Consider the following 24,611-nt stretch of genomic DNA (forward strand, 5'->3'; position numbering starts at 1 on the left):
GCCTGGCTGCTCAGCTGCATACCTGACTGCCTACCTCTAGTTTAATATTTTTTTCTATATTGGGGGGGGGGCAGTTGTGGATGCATATACTTGTTTTTGTTGACTTCAACAAACACTCATCCATTTTGGGCATGTATTTGCGTTCAGTTCCTTTGTACTTGCACTGATTTTTTTTTACAATGAGCTCCACTCATTGACCGGACTGACACAAAAAGAGATATGCTAAAGAATCCCTGTTTTCCCGCCATCTTGCGTTGAAGAATACACCGGAAAATTTTTTAGAGAAACATTTGACCCTTTCGGGATGGCATGCGGACTTAAGTCAGTGATTTGTCTTTCCAGCAAGCCTCCATTACGCGTAAAGAGATGTATAAAGTCTGCAGTGTTCGGCGCCTTCTTTTTGGTCTGCAGGAACAAAATTCGTGGCTCGAGCTTTGCTATAGGCAAGCAACGTGAGCCTAGGGATGCGACTTTTCCAATTTTCGATCACGCGATGGTTGCTATGGTTGATGAACCTCAATTTTATCTCGGGGGTAGGGGGGGGGGGACGTATCTCCTGTGCGAACGCCGGCAATGAAATGAAAAACATTTCTCCGGCCGACGACAACTCTGGTCCTCCTTGATCGCTTGATGCGAGGTCTTGTGTCCCGCCCATCTCTTCTCAGCGTCCAAAAAACAATCTCTTGAAGAAAGTTAGCTTAAACCTTCCACTACTAGTTCAATCGATCACCCTTCTTTTTGCTGTCCTTGTAGCTGTTCGCCTGTTTCTTATGTGTCTTGAAAAAATACCTGGGTGTCTTCTTTGACAGTCACGTCGCCTGGAATTCCCGTTGGCCTTACCTATGCTCAAAACTATGCTCAATCAGGTACTACATGCTATTTTCCGTTCGTAAAATTATTTTGTATGCCTTGGGATTATAGCATACTCCGTTATTGAATTACGGTGTTTGAGCACTGTGCGTTTCGACGGGAAATAAAATAAATTGTATCCTTCTTACTGAAACGGTTATCCTCAGATATTTCTGGTCACAAGTATAAAGTAGAATATGTTCCTTCACGTTATCTCCGTTCTGAATACCGTTACTAGGTGCCTCGCAGCTCCACCAGATACGGCCAGTGTACTCGAAGTTTCTACATACCATCTTGCCTCAATCAACTGCTATCGAATGCCTTCCGCGTAGAAACAAAATTTAAATTAAACAAATCCTTCGTCGTATTAACCTTTATTACTTTAGTCTCCGACCTTTTTTGAAGTTCATCTTCGTCCTACATAACTGCATAAATGCACAACTAAGCTAAGTAAGCTAAGCACGAAGAATATTTGTTTGTTGTCCTTTACTCTGCTGACATTTGTATATATCATGTTCCATTTATTTGTTTCATTTTCAGTTGTTACTGCTGTCCAAGATTGGTTTCTTCTTACCTTCGTTACTGTGTAGTAGAAGTGTAACTTCACACTTCATTTTAGCTCAGGTTACGTGGCTTGTAATTTTTTTTCTCTTGACCGCTGTCAGTTCTTTTCTTGCGTGTTCCGGCTTAATTTATTTCAATGTATACTGTGGTTTTCAGATAATATAATTTGTTACCGCTGCCTGTCGGCCGCCCTTCAAGCTCACTGCAGCTTTGGCAGGCCAATGATGTAATGCTGGTAAAACTGTGTAATAAAGTTTATTTATTTTTTTTTTATTTATTTATATGAACTCACAACCAGGTCTCCCAGGGTCCCCTGCTATTTATTTTGAGCGCTCCGTTGGGGTAGTGGGGACATTCATAAATTATACGACTGATGGTCAGGAGAAGCAGGCGGAAAAAACTTTAATGAAAAATCAGAGATTTACTGGAGGGCCCCTGTGTCCAGGAGCCCTCTGGCCCTTCCCTCTAGCTTGGCCCGCTCCACTAGTATCTGATCAGTAAATTACGTGGCCAGAACAGCGGCCTCCAAGGAGGACTCTTTCCTGGAGGCATAGTGTTTACATTTATCGTCCCTGGCCTCGGAGAGCAGCTGGATTGCCATAACTAGGTACGGGTGTAAGTTTGCATTTGCCTCCTTGTGATTATCTGTCATTTAGCCTTGCCTCTCGTTGTGAAAGGCGAACAGTCTGCGTTGCATTCTATAATGCTGTGTATTTTTCCATATTGCAGCAGGCGCTCTCCACTCCCCCATTCGTCGAAATCTCGTAAGATGCTTTTTATGCCACTCGGGACCGTAATTGGATGCGGAATATTAACAGTGGACCTCAGTGCGAATACCTCACGGCCTTATACAAATACACAGCTCCTTTGACAGAAATGATATGGCCAACTACTCTGGAATCACCTTTGTTGAAGACCATGTGGTTGATACTATGGGCGCGGTATCGGCGTTCACCAATGCGTCGCGTCCCATTGGCATCTCTACCAAACCAACTACGAGACTGTTTCGCGACTCGGTTGGGGCGTCGTGCGCTTTGGCATATGCCAGAACTACCACCTTACGGAGTCTATTCGCCACGTAATCCTCATCTGCCTGTTGGCGTGTGTGCCTTTTTCGCTCGGTTCATGCGGGATTCTGCGCGCAGGGTATTGCTGAATTTGTCACAATGTCGAATTACCAATGGCCGCTTCACACGCGTGTGAAAAGTATCAAGCTTATTAGGTTTCTGGCGAAGTCACTGCGCAGCCATAACTGGTGGGTTTCGATAACGAGCCATGTAGTCAATACTCGGCCGTCTCCACGGCGAACTTATTGGTTGCTTGACAGAAAGTTGTTTTTTTTTTTTTGAAGAAGTGCTCGTGAGACACCGGTCTTGTCTGTTTATTTCTATGCACAACAATTGTCTGAAGCTAGTCTTTAGGTTCAACTGGCGATAAAGAGTCTCCCTGAAGCTGAACTTTAATGCAACGTCTACAGCATATTGTTCTCAAAAAAACATTCTTCTGTGCTAGCTTTGCACAATTAGCGTGAATTTTCGTGCCGATGTTCAATGTGAATGCTCATGAACTGGTTGATTAAACAGTTGTATGTATAATTTATTTGTTTTGTATTATTTTTATTAGCCCTGCAAGGCTGTTTTCTCAATGCTGGCTGACTTTCAGTCCTGTACACCTATCATAACAATGACTGATCTTACTACCATATTAATGTTCGGAAGCAAGTTAAATAGTGGTGATTCTGAAGTTCATTTATTGAAAGCCTTGCATGCTTTTCAGCTTAATATTCCAGGGAAAAGGTCATGGAAACCTCTATACGGCGCTTTAACCAATGCACAGCACACGTTAGCATCTGAATTCCTTGCTTCGAATCTTGCAAAGTGCAATAGCTTCCTCTCTCATGTCTTTCCACAGGGACATGAAGGACGCTTTCTCGCCTTCAGCCTGAATTCTCTCCTCCAGACGTAGTAATTGATATGGAGTGTAGGCTTCTTTCCAGCCACCCACTCTGGCTGTGTTGACCACAGTGTATTTGGTCTCATCTCCCTGGTACCCTCTACCGCTAGTCAGATTGTTTGCCTTCGCCTGCGCGTACCAACCAGTTTTACTTTCATTCTGCATACGCACTACCATAACTTTCCTCATGTGTTGCGGTGAGCTCCTTTCCAATAGCGTGTCGAGCAACCCGTTACTTTCGTCTTCTAGTTTCCTGCTGTATTGTTCTCCCAAAAAGCGCGCCAATCGTAGCACCGTGCCACGGGTGTCTTTCTTGAGCTCTTCGTAGGTTTCGAAGAATACATTCGGCTTGTCCTTCAAAACATAGCCCGAAGCCACGTGCTCAAAGTAACTGCCGAAGCCAAAGTCTCCCGCTAGAAAAGCATCCAGGAAATCGTCGAAAGTGCCATCCCGGAAACGGTACACGCTCAAATCTCTGACCATGTCGAAGAATGAAAGGCACACATCCCAGGGGTTTCGGGCGATGTAGACGTACTTGGCCTCTGGACTCATGGTCTCAGCAATCAAAGGCTGGTGTGTGATGAATGTTCGCAGTGGCAGCGTCGCTTGCCAGTCTTGGTCGTTTGTGTATTCGACGGAGCGCATGTTGGAAAAATAGTCTTCATAGCTTAGGATCGGCTTGCCTTCCTTAAGAATGAGTTGAATGATGTATTGGACCCACTTTGTTCCGCACTTTGGGTAAGTAGACTCGAGGACGTCGCCTCGCCGGGCGCGGAACTTCAGGCTCTCCCTGAACACTTGTGGATTGAGGTTGGGTCCTCTGGGAACACCGTCTATTAGCTGGAAGTGCGGCCTTTTGGCGCCCATGTCTTTCTTATTTTCCTGAAAAAGGAAATGACAAAGTTGAAACAAGCGAAAGCAATGGGATAAAATTCGATTCTTGCTTGAATATTTATCATAGCCATATTAAACACAATCTAAAAATTAAAACTCTAATGCATGGAATGCTTGGCATAATATGTGAATGGTGATAGAAGAGACGTTACCTGATATACCGCGCTCACCGATGCCAAAGCGAGAAATGTTCCACGTCAATTTCGATGTCCTTTTTTGGGATCTAATCAATACGGTGCAAAACTACCTATTAATAAGAAAGTCTGTATAAATGAGATATCATTATATCTAAATCTTCATAGCTTTGAACGGAAAAAAGTTGAAGCCACTTAATCAGTAAAATTCTCATCATCATCAAAATAAAGGCCTATTCCATATCCGTTCAACAATCCCGGGCTTTCTCTCTTGAATCCATGTTCCGCCCACAAACATTCTAACCTCATTCGCCCGTCTGAATCTCAAATTCCTGATGCTAAGCTTGCCTTCCATTAGAAGTCTGTTCCCTTTAGCGACCATCGATGATCTTGCCTTCATCAATACAACACAACCATTCCTGCTCATGGTAGGGAAATGTATCAAACGCAACTAATTAACTAAGTGGCAAATCCGTTCAAAGGATACCCTTCAAGGTAACAAAGATGCCTCGCTGTCATCATATCACAGTTCTCCCATAGTTTTCCATCCGCTGCAACATTTCACTTGTTCTTGTTTAATTCGTAGTCATAATAGCATGGCAGCGGATTACCCTCTAAACATTGAAAACTGGTCGATGCCATTTGTAGGAAAGGCTACTTTGGAGAAGTTTGCCACTCCATTTCTGAGTTGTCATCGACTGTAATTAATGTAGCAGTTGACGCATTGTGTCACTGAAATGCTCTCAAATTTCTTTTACAATTTCAAGCTTCTCCATCCACATAAATCGTTTATTTTGCAAACATAGTCACGAGCTTGAATGCCACCAGCTTTCTGACGGTTGTGAAATGTAAATAACGTGCACATGTTTGTACATCGGATGCCAGGGCAAGGTAAAGAAACATAAGGGGTCGAAAATGCTGAAATTATTACCGCTATGAAATTTCTTAATACCTATATGCAGCATCGTGATAATAAATACCACATATAATCAGATACGAAATAAACGCATGCACAATTTTCGCGTGCAGTCGGCTGCTCAGGCTTAAATGGTCCCCCTTGAATTCCGCAAGAGAGTCTCTAGACTCGTTATTATTCAGCGAAACTTCGATATGTCCGGCATTTTTGAAGCTTGGATAGCTATATCTCGTTATTTATAGTTAGTACAAACATGAACTTCGAAAGAATAAACCCACATTCTTGATTAGAACCATCCCTACTATTAGGAAGCTGGGCTCTTTCCTTTCCGGACTTAAATCTCCAATACAAACGAAAAACATTGTTTTTGGCTTTAGCTGCATTTTATGAAAATGAGGGCGTTTTGAAGCAGTGAAAAGTTTAGAGACAAAAAAATTCGAGTGTAACACCAAAACTTGATAAAATACACTATTATATTTGCAATCAAATATAACAATGTCAGCTAAACAGTAGACGATGCAAGTGCACGCGCAATCTATACGGTTCGGAATATGTTTGTTTTTTAATCTTTCGGATGAGAGGCATCTTCATGGTGGTCGTGAAGGAAGAAAAGTGTGAAAATGTCGCTTACGTATATTTGAGAGGTCGCCCAGACATCTTTTTGATCATGTTATGTGAAACGAAATATATAACAACGTTATATATGCGTTAATATATTTTCAGAAACAGGATGGGGAGGGGGGGGGGGGAATCGTTTATTACATTCTTGGCAGTGTTTGCTGTCCTTCACATCTAGAAACGAAGTAATAAGCTTTTTCAGTAATCTGATAATCAGCGATGAATATTTACTCCTTGCGCTGTTTCGAAAACATTTCGAGCCAGGTTAGCGTATTAACTGCAGATGAAGAGTTAAGTAGCCAAGGGTTACATTGTTTAGGCTACATAGCGTAAAAATGCTTTCGCTTCCATAACCAAGCTTGGCCGAGCTTTACCACAGCCATTTGTTTAACATGAAATATGCAGGGCGGTGACATGATCTGGAAGTGCTTCCCAATTGCCTGCACTCCATCATATTCCCGGCTGAGTTTCGATGGAGGCAAAACCCAAGGCGCCCGCGTACTCCGTGATGGCAGTGAACGTCCAAAACACTGGGGTGCTGGAAAATCCGGAATCCCCTCCTGCCGCGTCTTTCATAGCTTGAGTCACTTTCGAATGTTCAATCCCATAAACGAAACATAACTTTATTTAACTCAGTCATATTCATTATGCATTTATTATGCGCAGCTCATGAAGCTCATAATTATGTGCGAAGATAAGACACAATTTTCATGGAAGCAGATGGCTTGAATAAAAATTATCAAAGTCCACACCTGCCGAGTGCTTTACACTCTCCCTTTTCTTGCTTTTCGATTGCTAGAATACGTTTGTTGAGTCTGACCACAACATCGGGACTGAGCTCTAGACAGGAAATGTGGACCATTTCCACAGCTGCATGGTTCTGTTTTTCGTTATGGAGAACTTTAGGCATTTATTATGCGCAGCTCATGAAGCTCATAATTATGTACAAAGAGAAAACACAATTTTCATGGAAGCAGATGGCTTGAATAAAAATTCTCAAAGTCCATACCTCCCGAGGGCTTTACACTCTCCCTTTTCTTGCTTTTCGATGGCCGGAACACGTCTGTTGAATCTGATCACAACATCGGGACTGAGCTCTAGGCAGTAAATGTGCACCATTTCCGCAGCTGCATGGCTCTTTTTTTCGTTATGGAGAAGCATCGGCCTTTTCAGATGCTGCACTTCCTTTCCCCACAGGTGGCTTTCGGAAAGCGCAGGGCAAACGACGCAGTATCATTAGCAAAGCAATTCTAATCAAAACGGATATATTAACAGACGCGATATAAGTAAAATGACACACGTCAAAAAAAACCTCCAGAGAATTATATAGCCTAAACCGGAGCAGCACATATGGATTATTGAAGAGGGGTTTATTGGGGGGGTTTTCGAAGGACTGGAGACGGCGACCGATGAGACAAGACGATCATCTTCTTCCTTACACTATCTCTTTTTTTTTGGCAGGTACAAGTAAATAATTGCTTGGAAACGGCGTAAATAGGTGGCACCACGAATTCGCTTGACTTTGGTGCAACAACCACATTTTTTTGTAAGGGTTTCTAATATTTCCTTTCAGATGCTCACATTTTATTATTGTTTCGTTTACAATTGTTGATAGTTCTTCTGGCTACTCGAAAAGAGGAAAGACAGTTCTCGTAATACTGCACATTCTTCTGAACGTGAATCAATTATTTGCCTTTATTTGGGATTGAAGTGAATAACATAAATGCATTAAGGTTATAGCGCCCGCAGACGCTATAAAGCGGAAGCGCTGAGATGAGCGTTACCAGACGTGTTAGAAGAAAATGCACAAAGCACAAAAGTACAAACTCGGAAAAAGCACAAGCTCGGCACGGGCTGTTCCGAATGAGAAGCCTGCCACGCTCGTCATCTTGCTCTGGTGCTCCGCTGCGACCCTGCACATTTGCAACAGTGGTAACTTCGGCCCAAGAAATCACAGACCCCAGCAACCTACAGCCCTCAGGCGACCTTCTGCCTGACGCTACCTTGCGCCAATGGGACGTCGCGGCTCTGCAGCTCCGCCTACCAACATTCTGGCCCAAGTGTCCGCAGATATGGCTCGCCCAAGTGGAAGCCATCTTCCATCTGAACCACATCACCACGGAGGCATCTCGGTTTCGCCATTTACTTTCCAACCTGCCTCCTGAAGCGGCTCAAGAGGTGGCGGACATTATTGCTGGACTCCTGGGCTATGCCCCGTACCAGCAACTAAAGCAGGGCCTTCTGGACCCCACCACGGCGTACGAGAGTGCTCGCCCCCAGCAGCTGCTCCCCTACGAAGAGCTTGGCGACCGCTGCCCTTCTCAGCTACTCACTAGCATGTGGCAGCTCCTGGAAGAAAGCAACGCCGACTCGAATGACGCACTGTTGAGGCAGCTCTTCCTTCAACGCTTGCCACAGTCCACCCGCCTCATCTTGGCTGCTGGGTGGATTTGACCCTTGACTGCCTCGCACAGCTCGCTGATCGACTCCACGACGCGACTTCTCCTTCCGTCGCTGCCTTCTCTTCTCCACCGGAGACCTCCGTCATTTCACGGTTAGAGGCCCGGATCGATCAGCTAGCCGCTTCTGTCGATGCCCTTCGGACGTCATCTCATGCCCAGCACTGTTTCTCCTCAAAACCTCGCCGCCGTTCGTCTTCGCCGAGTGGTCCGCACTCGTCCAGTCCTCGCAGTCCGCATCTCTGCTGGTATCACCGAACTTTTCAGCACCGCGCCCGCCAGTGCACTCCACCATGCAACTGGTCGGGAAACGTGGAGCGAGATCACTGACTGCGGCGTGTGACCTCGCTTTTCAACCTGGCCGCCTTTTCGTCGTCATGGATCGCATTTCTGGACTGCGCTTCCTCGTCGACACTGGTGCCGAACTCAGCGTATTGCCGTTCTCTAAGGCCGACCGTGCTTCCAAGACACATGGACATATTCACCGTGCGGCCAACTCAACCACCATCGCAACGTATGTCTCTGATCCCTCACTCTGGACATTGGCCTGCGGTGCACATTTCAATGGGGCTTCATTGTAGCTGATGTACATTGACCCATCTTCGGATCCGACTTCCTGACGCAATTTTGATCTAGACGCCAGCATGCATCGCCATCGTGTCATCGCCAGCAAGACGCGCCTTTTCATCACTGGCGTTATATCGGCTGTCGCTTCCACTGGCATCTGAACTCTGATTCTGTCATGCCCGTACGCCCAAATCCTCGCAGACTTTCCCGAGGTCACGCGGCCTTGTAATCTCCATCAGCCACCCAAGAACGGTATAACCCACCACATTGTCACGCATGGTCCACCTGTCGCAGCTCGTCCGCGTCACCTCTTCGGTGAGCGTCTCGCTACTGCAAAACGGGAATTTGACCACGTGCTCCAGCTGGGTATTATTCGCCCTTCATCCAGCGCTTGGGCCTCACCACTCCGTCTGGTACCCAAGAAAGAGCCGGGTGACTGGCGTCAGTGCGGCGACTACCGGGCTCTCAACGCTCACACGGTCCACGACAGCTATCCCCTTCCACACATCCAAGACTTCAATGGACATCTGGAAATCTGCAAGATCTTTAGTAAAGTGGATCTTGTCAAGGCGTACCACCAAATCCCTGATGAGCCGGCCGATATTCCGAAGACGGGCATCACTACAGCCTTCGGACTGTTTGAGTACGTGCGCATGCCATTTGGGCTACGCAACGCCGCTCAAAATTTCCGAGCATTCATTGCTGAAGTGACGCGTGGACTCCCGGCGGCATTTGCCTACATCGACGACATCCTCGTCGCGTGTCGTTCTCCACAGGATCACGAGCTTCAACTCCGGGAACTCTTTCAATGCCTCCAAGAGTTTGGTTTCGTCATCAATGCCCAGAAATGTGCTTTCGGCTCATCTGAGCTCGAGTTCTTGGGCCACCACATCTCGGTGCAGGTAATTCGTCTATTACCTTCTCCCGTCCAGGTTGTTAAGGACGTTTCAGTACCCACTATACTACGCAAGCTCCGTGAGTTCCTGGGCCTAGTGAATTTTTCATGGTGCTTTATTCCGCACTGCGCCGAGCTTCGTCACCCCCTGACTGACCTCCGCACCACCAAGTCCTGATTCGCCTCGATTTCCTGGTCTCCCGAAGCTCAGGCCGCTTTCACGGCTGCAAAACAAGCCCTCGCCGATTCAGTCGTCCTCATCCACCCGCCCACTCGCATCATGCTGGATGCTTCTAGCGTTGTCATTGGTGCGGTTCTCCAGCAGCAGATACTCCGAGTGGCACCCACTGGGTTTCTTCTCTCGGAAGCTCCAGCCTGCCGAGACTCACTACAGCGTATTTGGCCGTGAGCTGCTTGCCATCTACTCCACCATCCAGCACTATCGCCACTTCTTGGAGGGAGCCATTTTACGTTCTCACGGACCATAACCCTCTGGTGTATGTGTTCAGTACTAACTCTTCGAAGTACGTCGCCCGTGAACTTCGTCAGCTGGCCTGCATGTCGGAGTTCACAACCGATATTCGACATATCAAGGCACCGACAACGAGGCAGCTGACGCACTTTTACGCATTACCACCATTGGCATATCTTCACCTTTTGTGGACTGGCAATCTCTGGCCCGAGTGCAGCTTGAAGACAATGAGCTGCAAGCCCTGCGTGCCCACCCCCGAGCCCTCCGTCTGCAGCTCGTGCCTCATTCGTTTGTAGCCGGATCGCTCTGGTGCGACATATTATCAGTCCTACCGCGATCGTTCATCCCTGAAGCCTTTCGTCGTGCCATGTTTCATTCCCTCCATGACATCTGTCATCCTAGCATTCGAGCCACGCAGTGCATCGTTACCCAGCGGTGCGTCTGGCCGAACGTTAACGCCGACGTTCGCCAGTGGGCCCGCTCGTGCCTTGCATGCCAGTCCGCCAAAGTGACACGCCAAAGCAAGGCTCCCTCTCAGTCTTTCCTGCCACCTGGATCGCGCTTTGACCATATTCATCTCGACCTCGTTGGACCGCTTCCCTCCTCTCAGGGCTACAAGTATATTCTGACAATGGTTGACCTCTTCACCCATTGGCCCGAAGCGGTGCCAATTCCGGACATTTCTCCGCAAACAGTTGCCAGAGCTTTCGTTTCAGCGTGGGTTTCCCGCTTTGGCTGCCCCGGCATTGTTACCATTGATCGCGGCCGCCAGTTCGAATGTGCCCTCTTCTCTTCACTCACAGGGCTACTCGGCACTAAACACTGCCGCACCACATCATACCATCCTTGTGCCAACGGCAAGGTCGAGCGGCTCCATAGCCAGCTCAAGGCTGCCCTCACTGCGCGCCTGGATTGCGAGCACTGGGTCGACCACCTCCGTATGGTGTTCCTAGGCCTACTTGCCGTCCTGCGTCGTGACCTTGGCTTTTCGGCGGCCATACTCGTCTTTTGTACATCTCTGGGGATTCCCGGAGACTTGTTCGTACTTTCGGTTCTCTCGTCCCATCTCCTACAATACCGTCACCGCCTACAAGACTCTTCAGCATCTGCGCCTAGTGCCGCCTCGCTCATCTGCCCATCAAATCTTCGTGCACTCAGACCTTGCTTCCTCGACGCATGTGTTTCTCAGGCGAGACGCTGTAAAGGCGCCTCTTACCCCCTCATACGACGGCCCGTGCCGCATCCTCAACAAGACGACAAAGTCAGCGACAATCCTGCTGGATGGTCGTGAAGAGGTCCTCTCTAGACCGCCTCAAACCCACGTACCTCGAGACATCTGCCCAGGAGCTCCCTTCAGATGTTTCCGGCTTACCTGCAGACCTGCTTGCCGCCGTAGTACCCCATCTCTGCCCCGTCGGCGCGTACATTTCGCCGTTCCGTCTAGGCGGGGGGCCCTATAGCGCCCGCCGACGCTATAAAGCGGAGGCGCCGAGATCAGCGTTACCAGCCATGTTAGAGAAAAATAAAGATGTACAGCGCGTGCTCGGAGCACAAGCTCGGCACAGGCTGTTCAGTATTAGAAGCCTGCCATTCTGGTTATCTTGCTCTGGTGCTCCGCTGCGACCCTGCAAATTTACAATAAGGTCCTAAAAATCTGCCCGACTCTAAACGACACTACCTTTCCACGAAAGTGCTTGAATTACGTTTCTTCTGTCGTAACATATAAACCACTTATAAACTCCTGAGTGACAATATTCAGTTTTAGCGCGTTGTGTCTCGACACCTAGATTGAATGTGTCAGTTCAGCAGCACTTGCAAATAATAATACCAGTCAGCTCCAAAGTTAGTACTCCTAACAGTGAATACTTGTTACTACGGTGCGAAATGATATTTAGAATAATGACGGGTTTCGAAAATCAAATGATGTAAACCTGCTTTTCTCTGAATAATTGCAGAGATGTTTCTTAAATATCAATCAGGAATATTCTTTAGCGACTCTTCTACCACTCTGACAGACCACAGTCATTATACTCATTAAGTTCGCGAAGAAAGTTCTTAATATGTATACAGTAACTCCCAGCAAAATGTGTGCTGCAATAAATTTTTATTCTTAGGCCAAAGTAAATTATACGCATTCCGAAGGTTCAATTGTACGAGATGATATTCACTGAACGCTAAGAATGACTAAAAACGGAATCATTTCCTCCTTGAAATGCTATGGATTTTTCAGACACAGATGCTTTAACTGATACGTGATGCACCATGCATACATGGCACTACGTACACTCCATAGTAGAAGTTCTACTAATAATGCAATCAGTTTGAAATCGCTTTTTTGTTGGCATCAATACAAAGACTAAGGAAATCTGTTAAACAAAACGACAACATCTATCCAGGCGCCACCCGCATATTATTTCGTCTGTAATTTCGCCAATTCCTATCCAAAGAACTTCATCCCCCCCCTTCTTTACAGCATGGTCCATGACAAAAAAAGAAGACCGCAAGAATCAAAGCAAAAAAAGACAGAAACTTTGTCGAACACTCGTCTATTTCATTGCTCTCAAGGGACAAACAAGCGACCAACCCAGCGCCTTGCTGGCTATCAGTAGATAAGCCACTGAAGATAGGTTAGTCATTGCTTCCGGGGTCCGAGGAACTGACCTCAGCCCCTTGCGTTCACTAATGTTGATGCCCTGGCGATAGACGTTATCGCGAGTCCCACCGCTGACTCCTTCCTTCGCCCTCATGTGACCAGGCACCACATGTCAAAGTCGACCCAACAAGGAGTACCACTGCGCTTTCCTGAGTATAGTTTCAAACTGTGCCTTGAAGGCCCTTGGCGCAGTACGCTTTGCTTCTTGGGGAGTGGTTGCGAGCCCTCAGAAGTATACCTGACCTGCTTACATAGGACTCTTGGAGTCAGGAGGAGTTTTACTCAACTGTGGGCCTTTTCCAATCCGCTACGCTGGTCCAGGTTTGCCGTGCGTTGTTCTTGTTTTCGCGGAACTCTACCGTCTCCTCTACTGAAATATCAGTGTTACACTTTATTAAAAGTAATTTCAATAACAATTAATTACTGAAATTGCTAAAATACTACCATAATTTAATTAGTTACTTTGTTAGGTTAGCAGATCACGAAAAAATTGTTACATTACAAATTACCGAGACTATTGATTAAATTACATTAATTTTATCACTGTAATTCAATTACTACCTTGTCTGTGATGTACGCATATAACTTACCCTAGTCAGTTGTATGGACGATTATAATCCTACGTCACCAGTTGAAACGGAAAAGGCCGCCTTCATGCCAACGTTGGTGACACTCAGAAACAGATTTGTTTATGCCTAGACCGGATTTATAACTTAGGGATCGGTTCATTGCTGTCATCTCATAGCTGCTGATTTATTGTTGCTTGTTTAGTTCATTCTTATTTCTCTCAATAAATAGTGCTTTCCGTGACGCCACCATTCACCTCCCTCCGCTTGCCTCACCCAAACCCAGCAGCGGGTTGGCGTAGCGATAAGGATTGTTCCACTGGTTTGTGTAGCGTCTCCACGCCATGTTTGCCGCTGCTCTGCTTGTTTCACCGCATTGGCTGGCAATATAATTGTTACTGACCACCTTTAGCTTTGGTTTGGTTTGGTTTGTGGGGTTTACCGTCCCAAAACGACTCAGGCTCAGTGGAGGACTGCCGAAATTCGGACCACCTGAGGGTCTTCTTCGTGCACAGACATCGCACAGCAGACGGGCGCCTACATTTTCGCCTGCACCGAGAAGCAGCCGTCGAGGCCGGCATTCATTCCCGCAAACTTGGGCACAGTAGTCGAGCGTCCTAACCTCTGCGCCACCCCGGCGGGGTCCTTCAGCTATGGTAGGGTGCTAAAATTACCACTCGCGACGTTGTATTTCAGTGTTCAGCTTTGCAAATCGAGCGGGCAGACCGAAGAAGGGTATGCGAGCTTGCCTTCACAGAACTACTGAGTATGTATCTTCAGACCCTTTCCAGGCAAAATGCAGATGAGGCCATGCAAACCACGCGTATATTTACGTGGCTCTGAAGAAAAAATATGCGACTGAAACTTTGGCGTTTCACATGGAATGCGCCTCGATCAGCAGAGGCGTTCTGTACCGTTATACATTTTTAATCCACGTCAGACATTGTTTACATGTACGTTTCCATCAAATCACCTTTGATATTAGGAACTGCAGAAATGCAAAGCCTAAAGTGCGCTAAACGTCGTCATGGTTTGAGTCTACAGGGGACTTGCACTGCATAGGTGGGGCTGCAATTGTACCGCAGTGTGACTCAAAAATGCTGCTTTTAGCCATTTGGCTCGCTATAAACGACCGAGCACATTCAGCAGCATTTTAGATACGCGTGTGACAGATAACGTCCTTGCCCAGTCGCTCTCAATGTAGCCCAGTTATCTGTCACATGCCATGCAAGCTTCAACACAGCTTGCAATCTGATCCCTGCAAGCTCATGCAGGTGGCGTGAAAACGCCCTAAAAAGCCGCCTCAGAAGTGCTTGCTCTTCTCGTTAGGATATGTGCTACGGCGCGACGATCGACACAGCAAAATTCATTGCAGGTTTCCTATGCTCGTCCCCGGGACGATTTGGAATCGACGGAAATTTGCGAGACGTGAAAAAATTTCATGAACTCCTATCTACCACTTTATTGATTGAAGTCTGCTTTTTAATGGCGATGATCGTGGAGAAGGGTTGAATATATTGGACCTTAAGTCAGACGCTGCGGCTTGTGTTTCCCTCAGTGCCATAAGAATCTGCAGCAGAAGAAAGAGTAGTGGAGTCCTATCACGTAAAGTGACAAAATCAGGCTTTCCCAAAGGGAACGATGCGAGCTAGGAGTCAGTAGGCATTATGAGGGAACCTTCTTGAGATCGTGAATTTACTAAGTGCTAATGTATATTTGCTTCTGTCGGCAGAATATGCGTAAATGCACCATGAAAAAGTGAATACAGGCGAAAAAGCTACATGTTTTTGCTATGAGAGATCAGACTATCCTGAAGCTCTAGCACCAAAGTTTGCCGGTGATGCCGCTATGCACCCCTGGGCACATAAAATTAGGTGCAAAGACGAAAATTTGTTCTGCTAATAAATCATCTGTTGCGATGCAAACGGGCATCAATTTTTCTTCCTGGTAATCACAACCCAACATACTACGCTTGTGATTACTGATCTCTAGCCGGGCATCCTGAAGAGTGAAGTTGAATGGGCCTTAGCCAGCCTTGCTAACAAAGCTAACGGAATTGATGGCATTCCAGCTGAGTTGCTTCAAAACTTCAACCATGACGCTGTTAACATTCTGCATACATTATGTCAGAAGATTTGGTCAACCCTGCAGTGGCCACAGGACTGGAGGAGGTCAGTTTACATCCCCTTTCCAAAGAAAGGCAGTGCCAAAGATTGTTCCAACTACCGCACGATCACGCTTATTTCGCACGCTAGCAAGGTGATGTTGAAAATCCTCCAAGGTAGGCTGCAGCATTACATATGTAGATCGGGAGCTTCCGGACGTGCAAGCTGGGTTTCGCAAGGGCAGAGGAACTAGAGACCAGGTTGCCAACCTTCGCTGGATCATGGAAAAAGCGAGAGTTCCAGAAACTCATCTGCTTCTGCTTTATTGATTATGCGAAAGCGTTTGACTACGTAGATCACAGCACATTGTGCCAGGCTCTCCAAAAGATGGGAGTTCCAATTCATGTTATCTGTCTCCTCAGGAACCTGTATGAAGGACCAGAGGCCAAAGTTAGAACTGGGCATGGTCTTACTGATTGGTTTCTGATTGAGAAAGGAGTGAGACAAGGCTGCATACTGTCGCCCTGCCTATTTAATCTATATGCAGAGTGCATCATGAGGAAGGTCTGGACGAGTCTTCAGCTGGAGAGAAAATTGCTGGAAAATGTATCAACAACCTTAGATATGCGGATGACACCACTTTAATGGCACAAAGTGAAGTGGAACTCAAGAGACTTCTGATGGGCGTACAAGAAGAGAGTGAGAGTTTTTGGCTTAAACTGAACATTAAAAAGACAAAGATCATGGCGTCTTGCCCTATCGAGTCCTGGAGCATCAAGGGACAAGAAGTGGAAGCTGTGACAGATTTTCTCTTCTTGTGCTCCAAGTTTACCCGGAAGGAGACTGCAGCCTTGACATTAGGGGACGCCTGCTTCTGGGAAAGAGAGCAATGGTTAGCCTTGACCGCCTAGTACAGAGCAGAGACATTAGTCTGCCAGCCAATATCCGTATAACTCGTGCTAAGGTCTTTCCAGTTGTGATATATGGATGCGAGAGTTGGACTGTGAAAAAGGCTGACCGCCGAAGAACTGACGCGTTTGAATTGTTGTGCTGGCGAAGACTCTTGAGAGTTCCTTGGACTTGCAGAAGATCAAATCAGTCGATATTGTCGACCGTAAACCCTGACTGCTCATTGGAGGGTCAAATTCTAAAGTTAAAGCTCAGCTACTTTGGTAATCTGATGAGAGCAGAGGAGTCGCTGAGAAAGATTTGATGTTGGGAGAGGTTGAGGATGCCGGAGAAGGGGTAGGCAGCGAACGCGATGGTTAGATGGCATCCTCGAAGCGCTGCAGTTGAAGTTATCTGATGTTAGTAAGATAGTGAGAGACCGGAAAGCGTGGCGTGACATGGTCCATAGGGTCACAAAGAGTCGGACACGACTGAACTAAACTGAACTGAAGCCCTGGTGGCTCCGGCTGACTACTACTTATCGTATCGTATACCGCCCAGTATACTACGTTAAAAGGACGTCAGATCCCAGGTGGCATTGGCCGACTGCCTACCAACGAGCGACCATCGGCATCAGGTCGGTAGCTGAATTGGCCTGCCAAGGATGTTTGGCGGAATGTTCGCACAGGGTTGCCCTGTACCAGATTGTGCGGAAGTGGGCCATTGCCCAATCCCCAAGCTCGGACACCCGAGTGAGCACCAACCTATTTTTCAACGGTTGCTCGGTCATTTGGTGGCCCATGGTCGGCCCCATACAAGTTTGTCCATCACCTGACCTACGCCCTGGACACAAACATATGTACATATTGTATGTCGAGTAATCCCAAAAGCCAGCTGGAACCCTTTGATACCACTGGCATAATGAATCTGGGATCAACTGAAACCAACTGAAACCAGTTAGAAGCAGCTACAACGTTTTCGATTTTTTTTCGTCCATTTGGGCGAGTACAAAGAATTGTTTTACTTTTAGTAACGAAATATGGAAGGGGGGGGGGGGAGGCTGGCTTCAGAACTAAGCGTACGATGTGAGGAATAGCTTTTGAAAAATTCGACATTGCAATGCATAATATTTAAATTTAATCATGGTAAATCAGGGAGAAGATTATTGACATTTCTGCAGAAAAAACCTCAACATTCTCCTTTCTTCAGCTCTCGGGGGGGCCCCTGGTAACGAAGAGCCTGGTTGATTTTAGCCATTTGAACCCTGGATAAGTCGGGCTTGATCGCATCAGCGTTTCTTGTGCCGGTCCGAGAGCATGGTTCGGTTGTTTTCGACTCGAGCATTATTGACCTTCCTGGACCAATGAGCCTTTGCTGCAAGTGAAGCGAACTCGTTTGGCCCGCAGTAAGCCTTGATTTAACCCCCGAACCTGAAATTGCCTCACATTACTTTAAAGGATTATGTTAAGCATCATTTTTTCTGTCGGACGCCGGATAGCGCCGCATTTTATGCACCACTGACCTTTGATGCTTTGAGGTCAATAAATAAATCATGTTGTGGGAAATATGAGAAACCAAAAGGGCCTTAAATATAACACACCAGCGGTTATCACTACTAATGCTTCAGCGTTGACAGAATTCTTCAAGCCAGCAACCTTCGCCACCGGTCGGCATCGCGCATGCACGCTTGTGAGACGTGTCTTCGCACAAATCATCTACGTTACAGATAGGTTGTGCTGAGCCCACCAGTGGCATAGATATATCTTCCTTTCTATATATTGTAATGTGGATATGCAGAAACCGAAAAATATATAGCTGGCAATGAACATTTCGAGCTGCGTAATGAATGCCGCCGTTAGGCAGGGCCATATTAGCAAAAATGAAGGCTCGGTTCAAAAACAATTAGGAGCTAGGTCCCCCGTGACCATCCCCCCCCCCCTCTACCTCGCCGACCTTGTCATGCTTGAGACATGAAGCGCTTTAGAATTTCTTACAGTGCGCAAACACCATATTTACTCCAAGAACCTGTGGACTGTTTATGACCGTCGCCTGAACCTATATATTCTTGCAGGGCACACGGACAGACCAGCACCTATACTGAGCTGTTCTATGAAATGACTGGACAAAGAACTACCTCCCTCAAAAACAAGAATGCGCACACACGAAAAATAAAAATCTCGAGTGTTGTTTTCTTGGCTAATTCGATATTGGAGGACAATGGACTGCCAGTGCACACAGCAAAGTAGAAATGGGTCTTGTTCATGGGTTATGTTTGCAAATTTTTGCCGGAAGTGCGCTATCAATTCTATAGTATTTTTGTGAATTCATCCGGATAGACGAAGCTCGCAAAGGCATGTTCTACAGAAACTATGATGTCATGTTCTTTATGGTGACATACAGTACAGCATATGTTTATTGCCCCAAACGGCGCCCTAAGGGAGGGAGCTCTTTTTCAGATCGCTACTGAACTGGAACAATTACTAAATTCAGACGGCAAGGTATGCTGTTTCAGCGTTTAATCTGATAGAGAAAACCCAAGCGCGCGCCGGAGGCGGCGCCGCGAGACGATGATGATGGTATGTACAAGAGGAAGAAGGAGATCATGGTATGTATAAATGAAAGGAGATCCGTGGAGGGCTCACAAAACTTGCCGGGGTGTCGGAAGCGGCCAGCCTGGCCGCTCTTAACCAACCGATGTACCGCGGCGCACAAACGGCTTCAAGCGAGATACATGATCAATTTCAGTTCCACGGTGGTGTCGGTCGGCTGGGGGATCAACAGGAGTGACTTGGTAGTTTACTGGGGAAGTTTGGTTGATGACCTTGAGGGACCAAGATAGCGGCGCTGAAATTTATCACTAAGGCCAGGGGTAAGCAGTGGTGTATAGAGCAGTACTTCGTCACCAGGACGAAAAGAGACCACGCGATGCTTTGAATCGTAGCGACTCTTGCGGTCTTGCTGGCACGCTTCTGTGTTGAGGCGGGCAAAATGACAGCTTCTGGCCACACGAGATAAGAACTGGGCTGGTAATGATGAGGAGTAGTCGGGCGTAGAGAAGGAAGTGTCGAGGATTGTAGTGGGAGGACGGCCGAAAACGAGGAAAAATGGGGAGCAGCCGGTAGTCCGCTGTTCTGCAGTATTATAGGCGAATGTGACGAACGGTAGAACAGTATCCCAATTTCGATGATCCGGTGTGATGTGCATGGATATCATATCCGATAGGGTGCGATGAAATCGCTCAGTCAGACCGTTAGTCTGGGGATGGTAGCTTGAGGTTGTCTTATGGAGGGTGGATGACGCACGAAGAAATTTCAGATACAACTGCCGATAAGAAGGCCGTCCCGCGGTCACTTAGAAGCACCCGAGGAGCTCCATGACGCAATACAATTGGCGGCAAAAAGAAATTAGCTACCTCTTCAGCGGAACCAGTCGGTACAGGGGCCGTCTCAACCTAGCGTGTAAGGTGGTCGACAGCTGTTATAATCCAATGGTTACCCCCATTGGAGAGAGGTAGGGGCCCATGTAAGTCGATGCCGACTACGCCGAATGGTGTGGCTGGACAGGGAAGGGGCTGTAGGAGGCCACCGGGGGAAGATGTCGGCCGCTTGCGACGTTGGAACAGGTGGCAGGAAGCAACGTATTTAGCTACGGTGGCAGACAGGCCGGGCCAAAAGAATCGTCTTTTCACGCGGTCATATGTTTTGTCAAAACCAAGGTGACCTGCAGTAGCGTCATCGTGGAAAGCCGTTAGTATACGTGGGCGAAGCATACGCGGTACGACTGGGAACCAGCGAGTTCCATCAGGATAATGCACGTAGCGGCGTAGTATGCCATCTTCAAGCTTGGAATTGCCAAGCTGTCGGCGAAGCCTAGCATTGGGTGGGCTCGAAGCGCCGATAAGGCGGTAGATGATGGGCCGGCAGTAGGCATCAGCTAATTGCTGTGAGGGGAGAGCGTGCTTGTTCTCAGAGCCGTCAAAAGAAACTGCAGAGATATGCGTCGGTGGAAGCGATGGTCGGCTTTGGTCAGAGATGGAAATGCATTGTGAAGAAAAACAGCAGGCTGATTCCGAAACCGGACCTCGAGAAAGAGCGTCGGCGCCTTGGTGTTGGCGACCCGATTTATAAACGACCTCGAAGTGGTATTATTGCAGGCGTAGAATCCAACGGCCAAGTCTGCCTGTCAAATGTTTCAATGACGATAACCAGCAAAGAGCATGGTGATCGGTTACAACTGTGAAATGCCGACCATATATGTAAGGGCGAAACTGTTGAACAGCCCAGACGACGGCGAGACATTCCTGCTCGGCAATGGTGTAGTTTTTCTCAGCTGGATTAATGGTTGGACTGGCGAAAGCAATCGCTTTCTCACGCGAAGTTGCATCGCGCTGCAGAAGGACAGCGCCAAGACCGTGACCACTGGCATCAGTGTGCAGGATGGTAGGAGCGCTGTCGCTGAAGTGGCAAAGAACGGGATATGATGTGAGGGCGTGCTTTAGGTCGTTAAAAGCAGTGTTGCACTGTTAAGTCCACACGAAAGGGCTGTGCGCTTTAAGTAGTTCATGAAGTGGCGCAGCAATAGTTGCAAAATGTCTTATTAGTCGCCGGAAATAGGACGCCAGGCGGAGGAAACTGCGCAAATCTGTAGTCCGTTGCGGACGAGGAATGTTCAAGACCGCGATTATTTTTTCAGGGTCTGGGCGAATGCCGTCATGGCTAAGCAGACGTTCCAATATTTTAATTTCCTTCTCTGCAAAGTGGCACTTCTTGGTGTTGAGCTGAAGGCCCGCTGAATCAAGACACGTGAGGACTTCACTCAGGCGCTTGAGATGGTCGGTAAAAGTTGACGAAAAGATAACAATGTCGTCCAAGTAACATAAACAGGTTCTCTATTTCAAGCCATGAATTGCAGTATCGATCATTCTTTCAAATGTTGCGGGTGCGTTAAAAGGCCGATGGGCATAACATTAAACTCGTAAAGTCCGTCGGGAGTTGCGAAAGCGGTTTTTTCTTTGTCGTCCTCGTGCATAGGTATTTGCCAACAATATGAGTGGAGGTCCAAGGTCGAGAAATATTCGGCGCCTTGGAGAGAATCAAGGGCGTCATCAATACGCGGCATCTGGTAGACGTTTGTGCGGATAATTTTGTTAAGTGCGCGAAAATCAACACAACATCGTACCGATCCGTTCTTTTTGTAACTAATACTACTGGGGAGGGCCATTGCTTGTTGATGGGCGAATAATATCGCGACGGAGCATGTCTTTGACCTTTTATTCAATTACTTTTCGTTCCGAGAGAGAAACCCAATAAGGTCGTCGGCGTACAATTGAGTTACCTTCGGTAAGGATGCGGGGATGTGCAACACTAGTCCGTCCTCTTGGTGGGGAAGCGGCATCAAAAATGGCTTGGTTAGCTTGAAGCAATTGCAGCAATTCTTGGCGTTGGTGCGGCATGAGGTTCGGATTGATTGTCTTCGACAGCATTAATAGAGAGACTTGCGATGAATCACGTTGCGGAGGTAGCAGGGCAGTGAGCACCATCATGGATATAGGGTGAGCATCCACTATGCATGGCAGGGAAGTTCCTTTAGTCAGCATGAGGTATTCACAGGAAGTGTTCGTGGCAGCTACTATCGCTGAGCTGATGCGGAATCGTACAAGACTTGATGGGAAGGCGATTCCACGTGCAAGATGACGATGAGATGGTGCGATGAGTACATCCCCGTCAGTGCTGTGTTCAGAAACAACAGTAATAAGCGTTTCGCACTGTGGATGCAATACAGTATCCGCGGCGGCAATGAGGGAATGATGCCGTGCAGAAATGTCAGATGAAAAATCACTATCTGTGATACGGATGACACGGTCACCACAAGAAATTAACGCTGAAGGGGTTGACAAAAAACCCATCCAAAAATCATCAAATGCGCGCACGGTGAAAGCTCAGCAAACTGCACATGGTGGCGGATGCCGTCTACAACAACGCGAACTATACACTTTGCTGAAGGGTGCAGAGGGACGCCATTTGCTCCACGAAGCTCAGGTCCATCATATGGTGCCATTACTTTCCGCAAACGGTGGCACAAATGAGCATGAATAACAGAAAGTGCAGCCCCTGTGTCAATCAAAGCTTCGACCAGTAATCCTTCAGCTAAAACGTAAATCATATCATACGGACGATGAGGAGGACTTTTTGCAAGTTCGCAAAGTGCAGTTTCACCTCCGGAAACTGCATCGCTTAGTTTTCTGAATTACGGACAGGGAGAGTTGTTGCCGGTCGAAGTGGCGAAACAGAGTGGCGGTCGGCGTCGGGATACATGAGCCCCACTTGGTGCAGACGAGGATACCGGCGGTAGAGAGAATCGACGAGGTTGGCTGGGAATTGGTCGTCGCTGATAATATGCAGGTATGTCACTTTAGAAGGAGTCATAACCACGTCGCTCGTTCTTAATGCGTCGGCGACAAAAGCGAGATTATGTCCTCGAATTCCACAATAATAGCACACTGGGCGAGAGGGGCGCCAAGGTGCCTAATAGGGTGGCGTTGGTTGAGCCGTTGTCATGGCATTGATGTGGTTGTAGGTTGGTGCTTGGGGTGGGGGAACAAAAGGAGGAGGGGATGCAGCGACGTGAGCGTGAGTCGCTGCTTGGCGAGGTGCAGGAGGATCAGGTGTGATAGGGTGGTTGATAGTGGTCAACCCTTCTTTAATGATGTGGCGGAGGCCGGCGTCATTAGAAAGAGGAGACGAATGATCGCACCCGTGCCGGCAGAAAGGGCTGAGGGCTTGGAGCTCCTCGCGGATGATCGCTCGAATCATGGCTCGTAGATCGAGGTCAGTAGAGGTCGGGGCCTTGCCTTCACGACCTTGCCGTCTGGACCTGGCCTTCTTTCACAATTGGTGGAGGTGAAATTCGATCCCCTTGCTGCCTTGTGCCCTGCCTCTCGCTGGAGCTATGTTCCGGCCGCCGTTTAACATTTACCATCGCCATGTCAACCGACAGCAGTCCCGACCCGGCCGGACCCTCTACCTCGGCTACACCGCCACCTCCGATGGTGCCCACACGACAACGCGACCCGCCACTGTTCGCTGGTCGTCGCGACGAAGACGTGCATGACTGGCTTGACACTTATGAAATCTGCAGTGCCTACAACCGGTGGGATGATGCTTTAAAATTCCTGAACGTATCTTTCTACCTTATTGAGGTCGCCAGAAATTGGTTTATTACCCGCGAGCCCCATACCACAAACTGGCCCACTTTAAAGCAGCAGTTCCGACAGTACTTCGCCGACCCGGCTGTTCGGACGGAGATCGCAAGGAACAAATTCGCTACCCGCCGTCAAGGTCCCGATGAGTCCTATGCGTCATACATAGAGGCCGTGCTTGCACTCTGTCGGCGTATCAGTCCCACCATGCCGGAATCTGAACGTGTACACCATGTCTTGAAGGGAATCAATTCAATGGCTTATAACACCCTAGTTGCCCAGAATCCATCAAGTGTTCATTCCATTATAACGAATTGTCAACGCATCGACCCGCTACAGTCCTCCCGATTGCAGCCCGGCTTCTCTACTACCACGCACCTCCACCAGTTGTGAAAGAAGGCCAGGTCCAGACGGCAAGATCCTGAAGAAAGGCAAGGTATGCCGTGTCAGCGTTTAATCTGATCGAGAAAACCCAAGCGCGCGCCGGAGCCGGCGCCGCGAGACGATGATGATGGTATGTACAAGAGCAGAAGAAGATCATGGTATGTACAAAGGAAAGAAGATCCGTGGAGGGCTCACAATATATATATATATAGAAAGAAGCCTCGCCGACTGTTGGCTTCTTTCATTCATATATATATATATATATATATATATATATATATATATATATATATATATATATATATATATATATATATATACATACATTTAAACAGATCGATATTTATAAAGGTTGCAGATTTGCATTTTGCAGATAAATTCCACTTTTAAAACAGAACGCACCACTTTTGCATATATCGCGCACCTGTTCTGCTTTCAAATTAACGCATGAAGTTATATTTTACGAGATAGTGTATTCAGCTCACTCCACCGAGAA

The 24,611-nt window shown here is 47.5% G+C and overlaps 1 protein-coding gene across 1 annotated transcript; it reads right to left on the minus strand.

Annotated features, from left to right (window-relative positions):
* Positions 1–2,775: 2,775 nt before the first annotated feature.
* On the minus strand, positions 2,776–7,079 carry LOC146194538 (sulfotransferase ssu-1-like). Its single transcript, XM_084596077.1, has 2 exons — positions 6,938–7,079; positions 2,776–4,248 (listed from the first exon to the last, which is right to left on the minus strand). The coding sequence occupies exon 2, from the start codon at positions 4,231–4,233 to the stop codon at positions 3,256–3,258; it is 978 nt and encodes a 325-aa protein (XP_084452203.1). The 5' UTR covers positions 4,234–4,248; positions 6,938–7,079; the 3' UTR covers positions 2,776–3,255.
* Between the last annotated feature and the right edge of the window lie 17,532 nt (positions 7,080–24,611).

This window comes from Amblyomma maculatum, chromosome 3 (genome assembly GCF_055883805.1).
Source record: "Amblyomma maculatum isolate TAMU_Amacu chromosome 3, ASM5588380v1, whole genome shotgun sequence".
Taxonomy (NCBI): Eukaryota; Metazoa; Arthropoda; class Arachnida; order Ixodida; family Ixodidae; genus Amblyomma; species Amblyomma maculatum.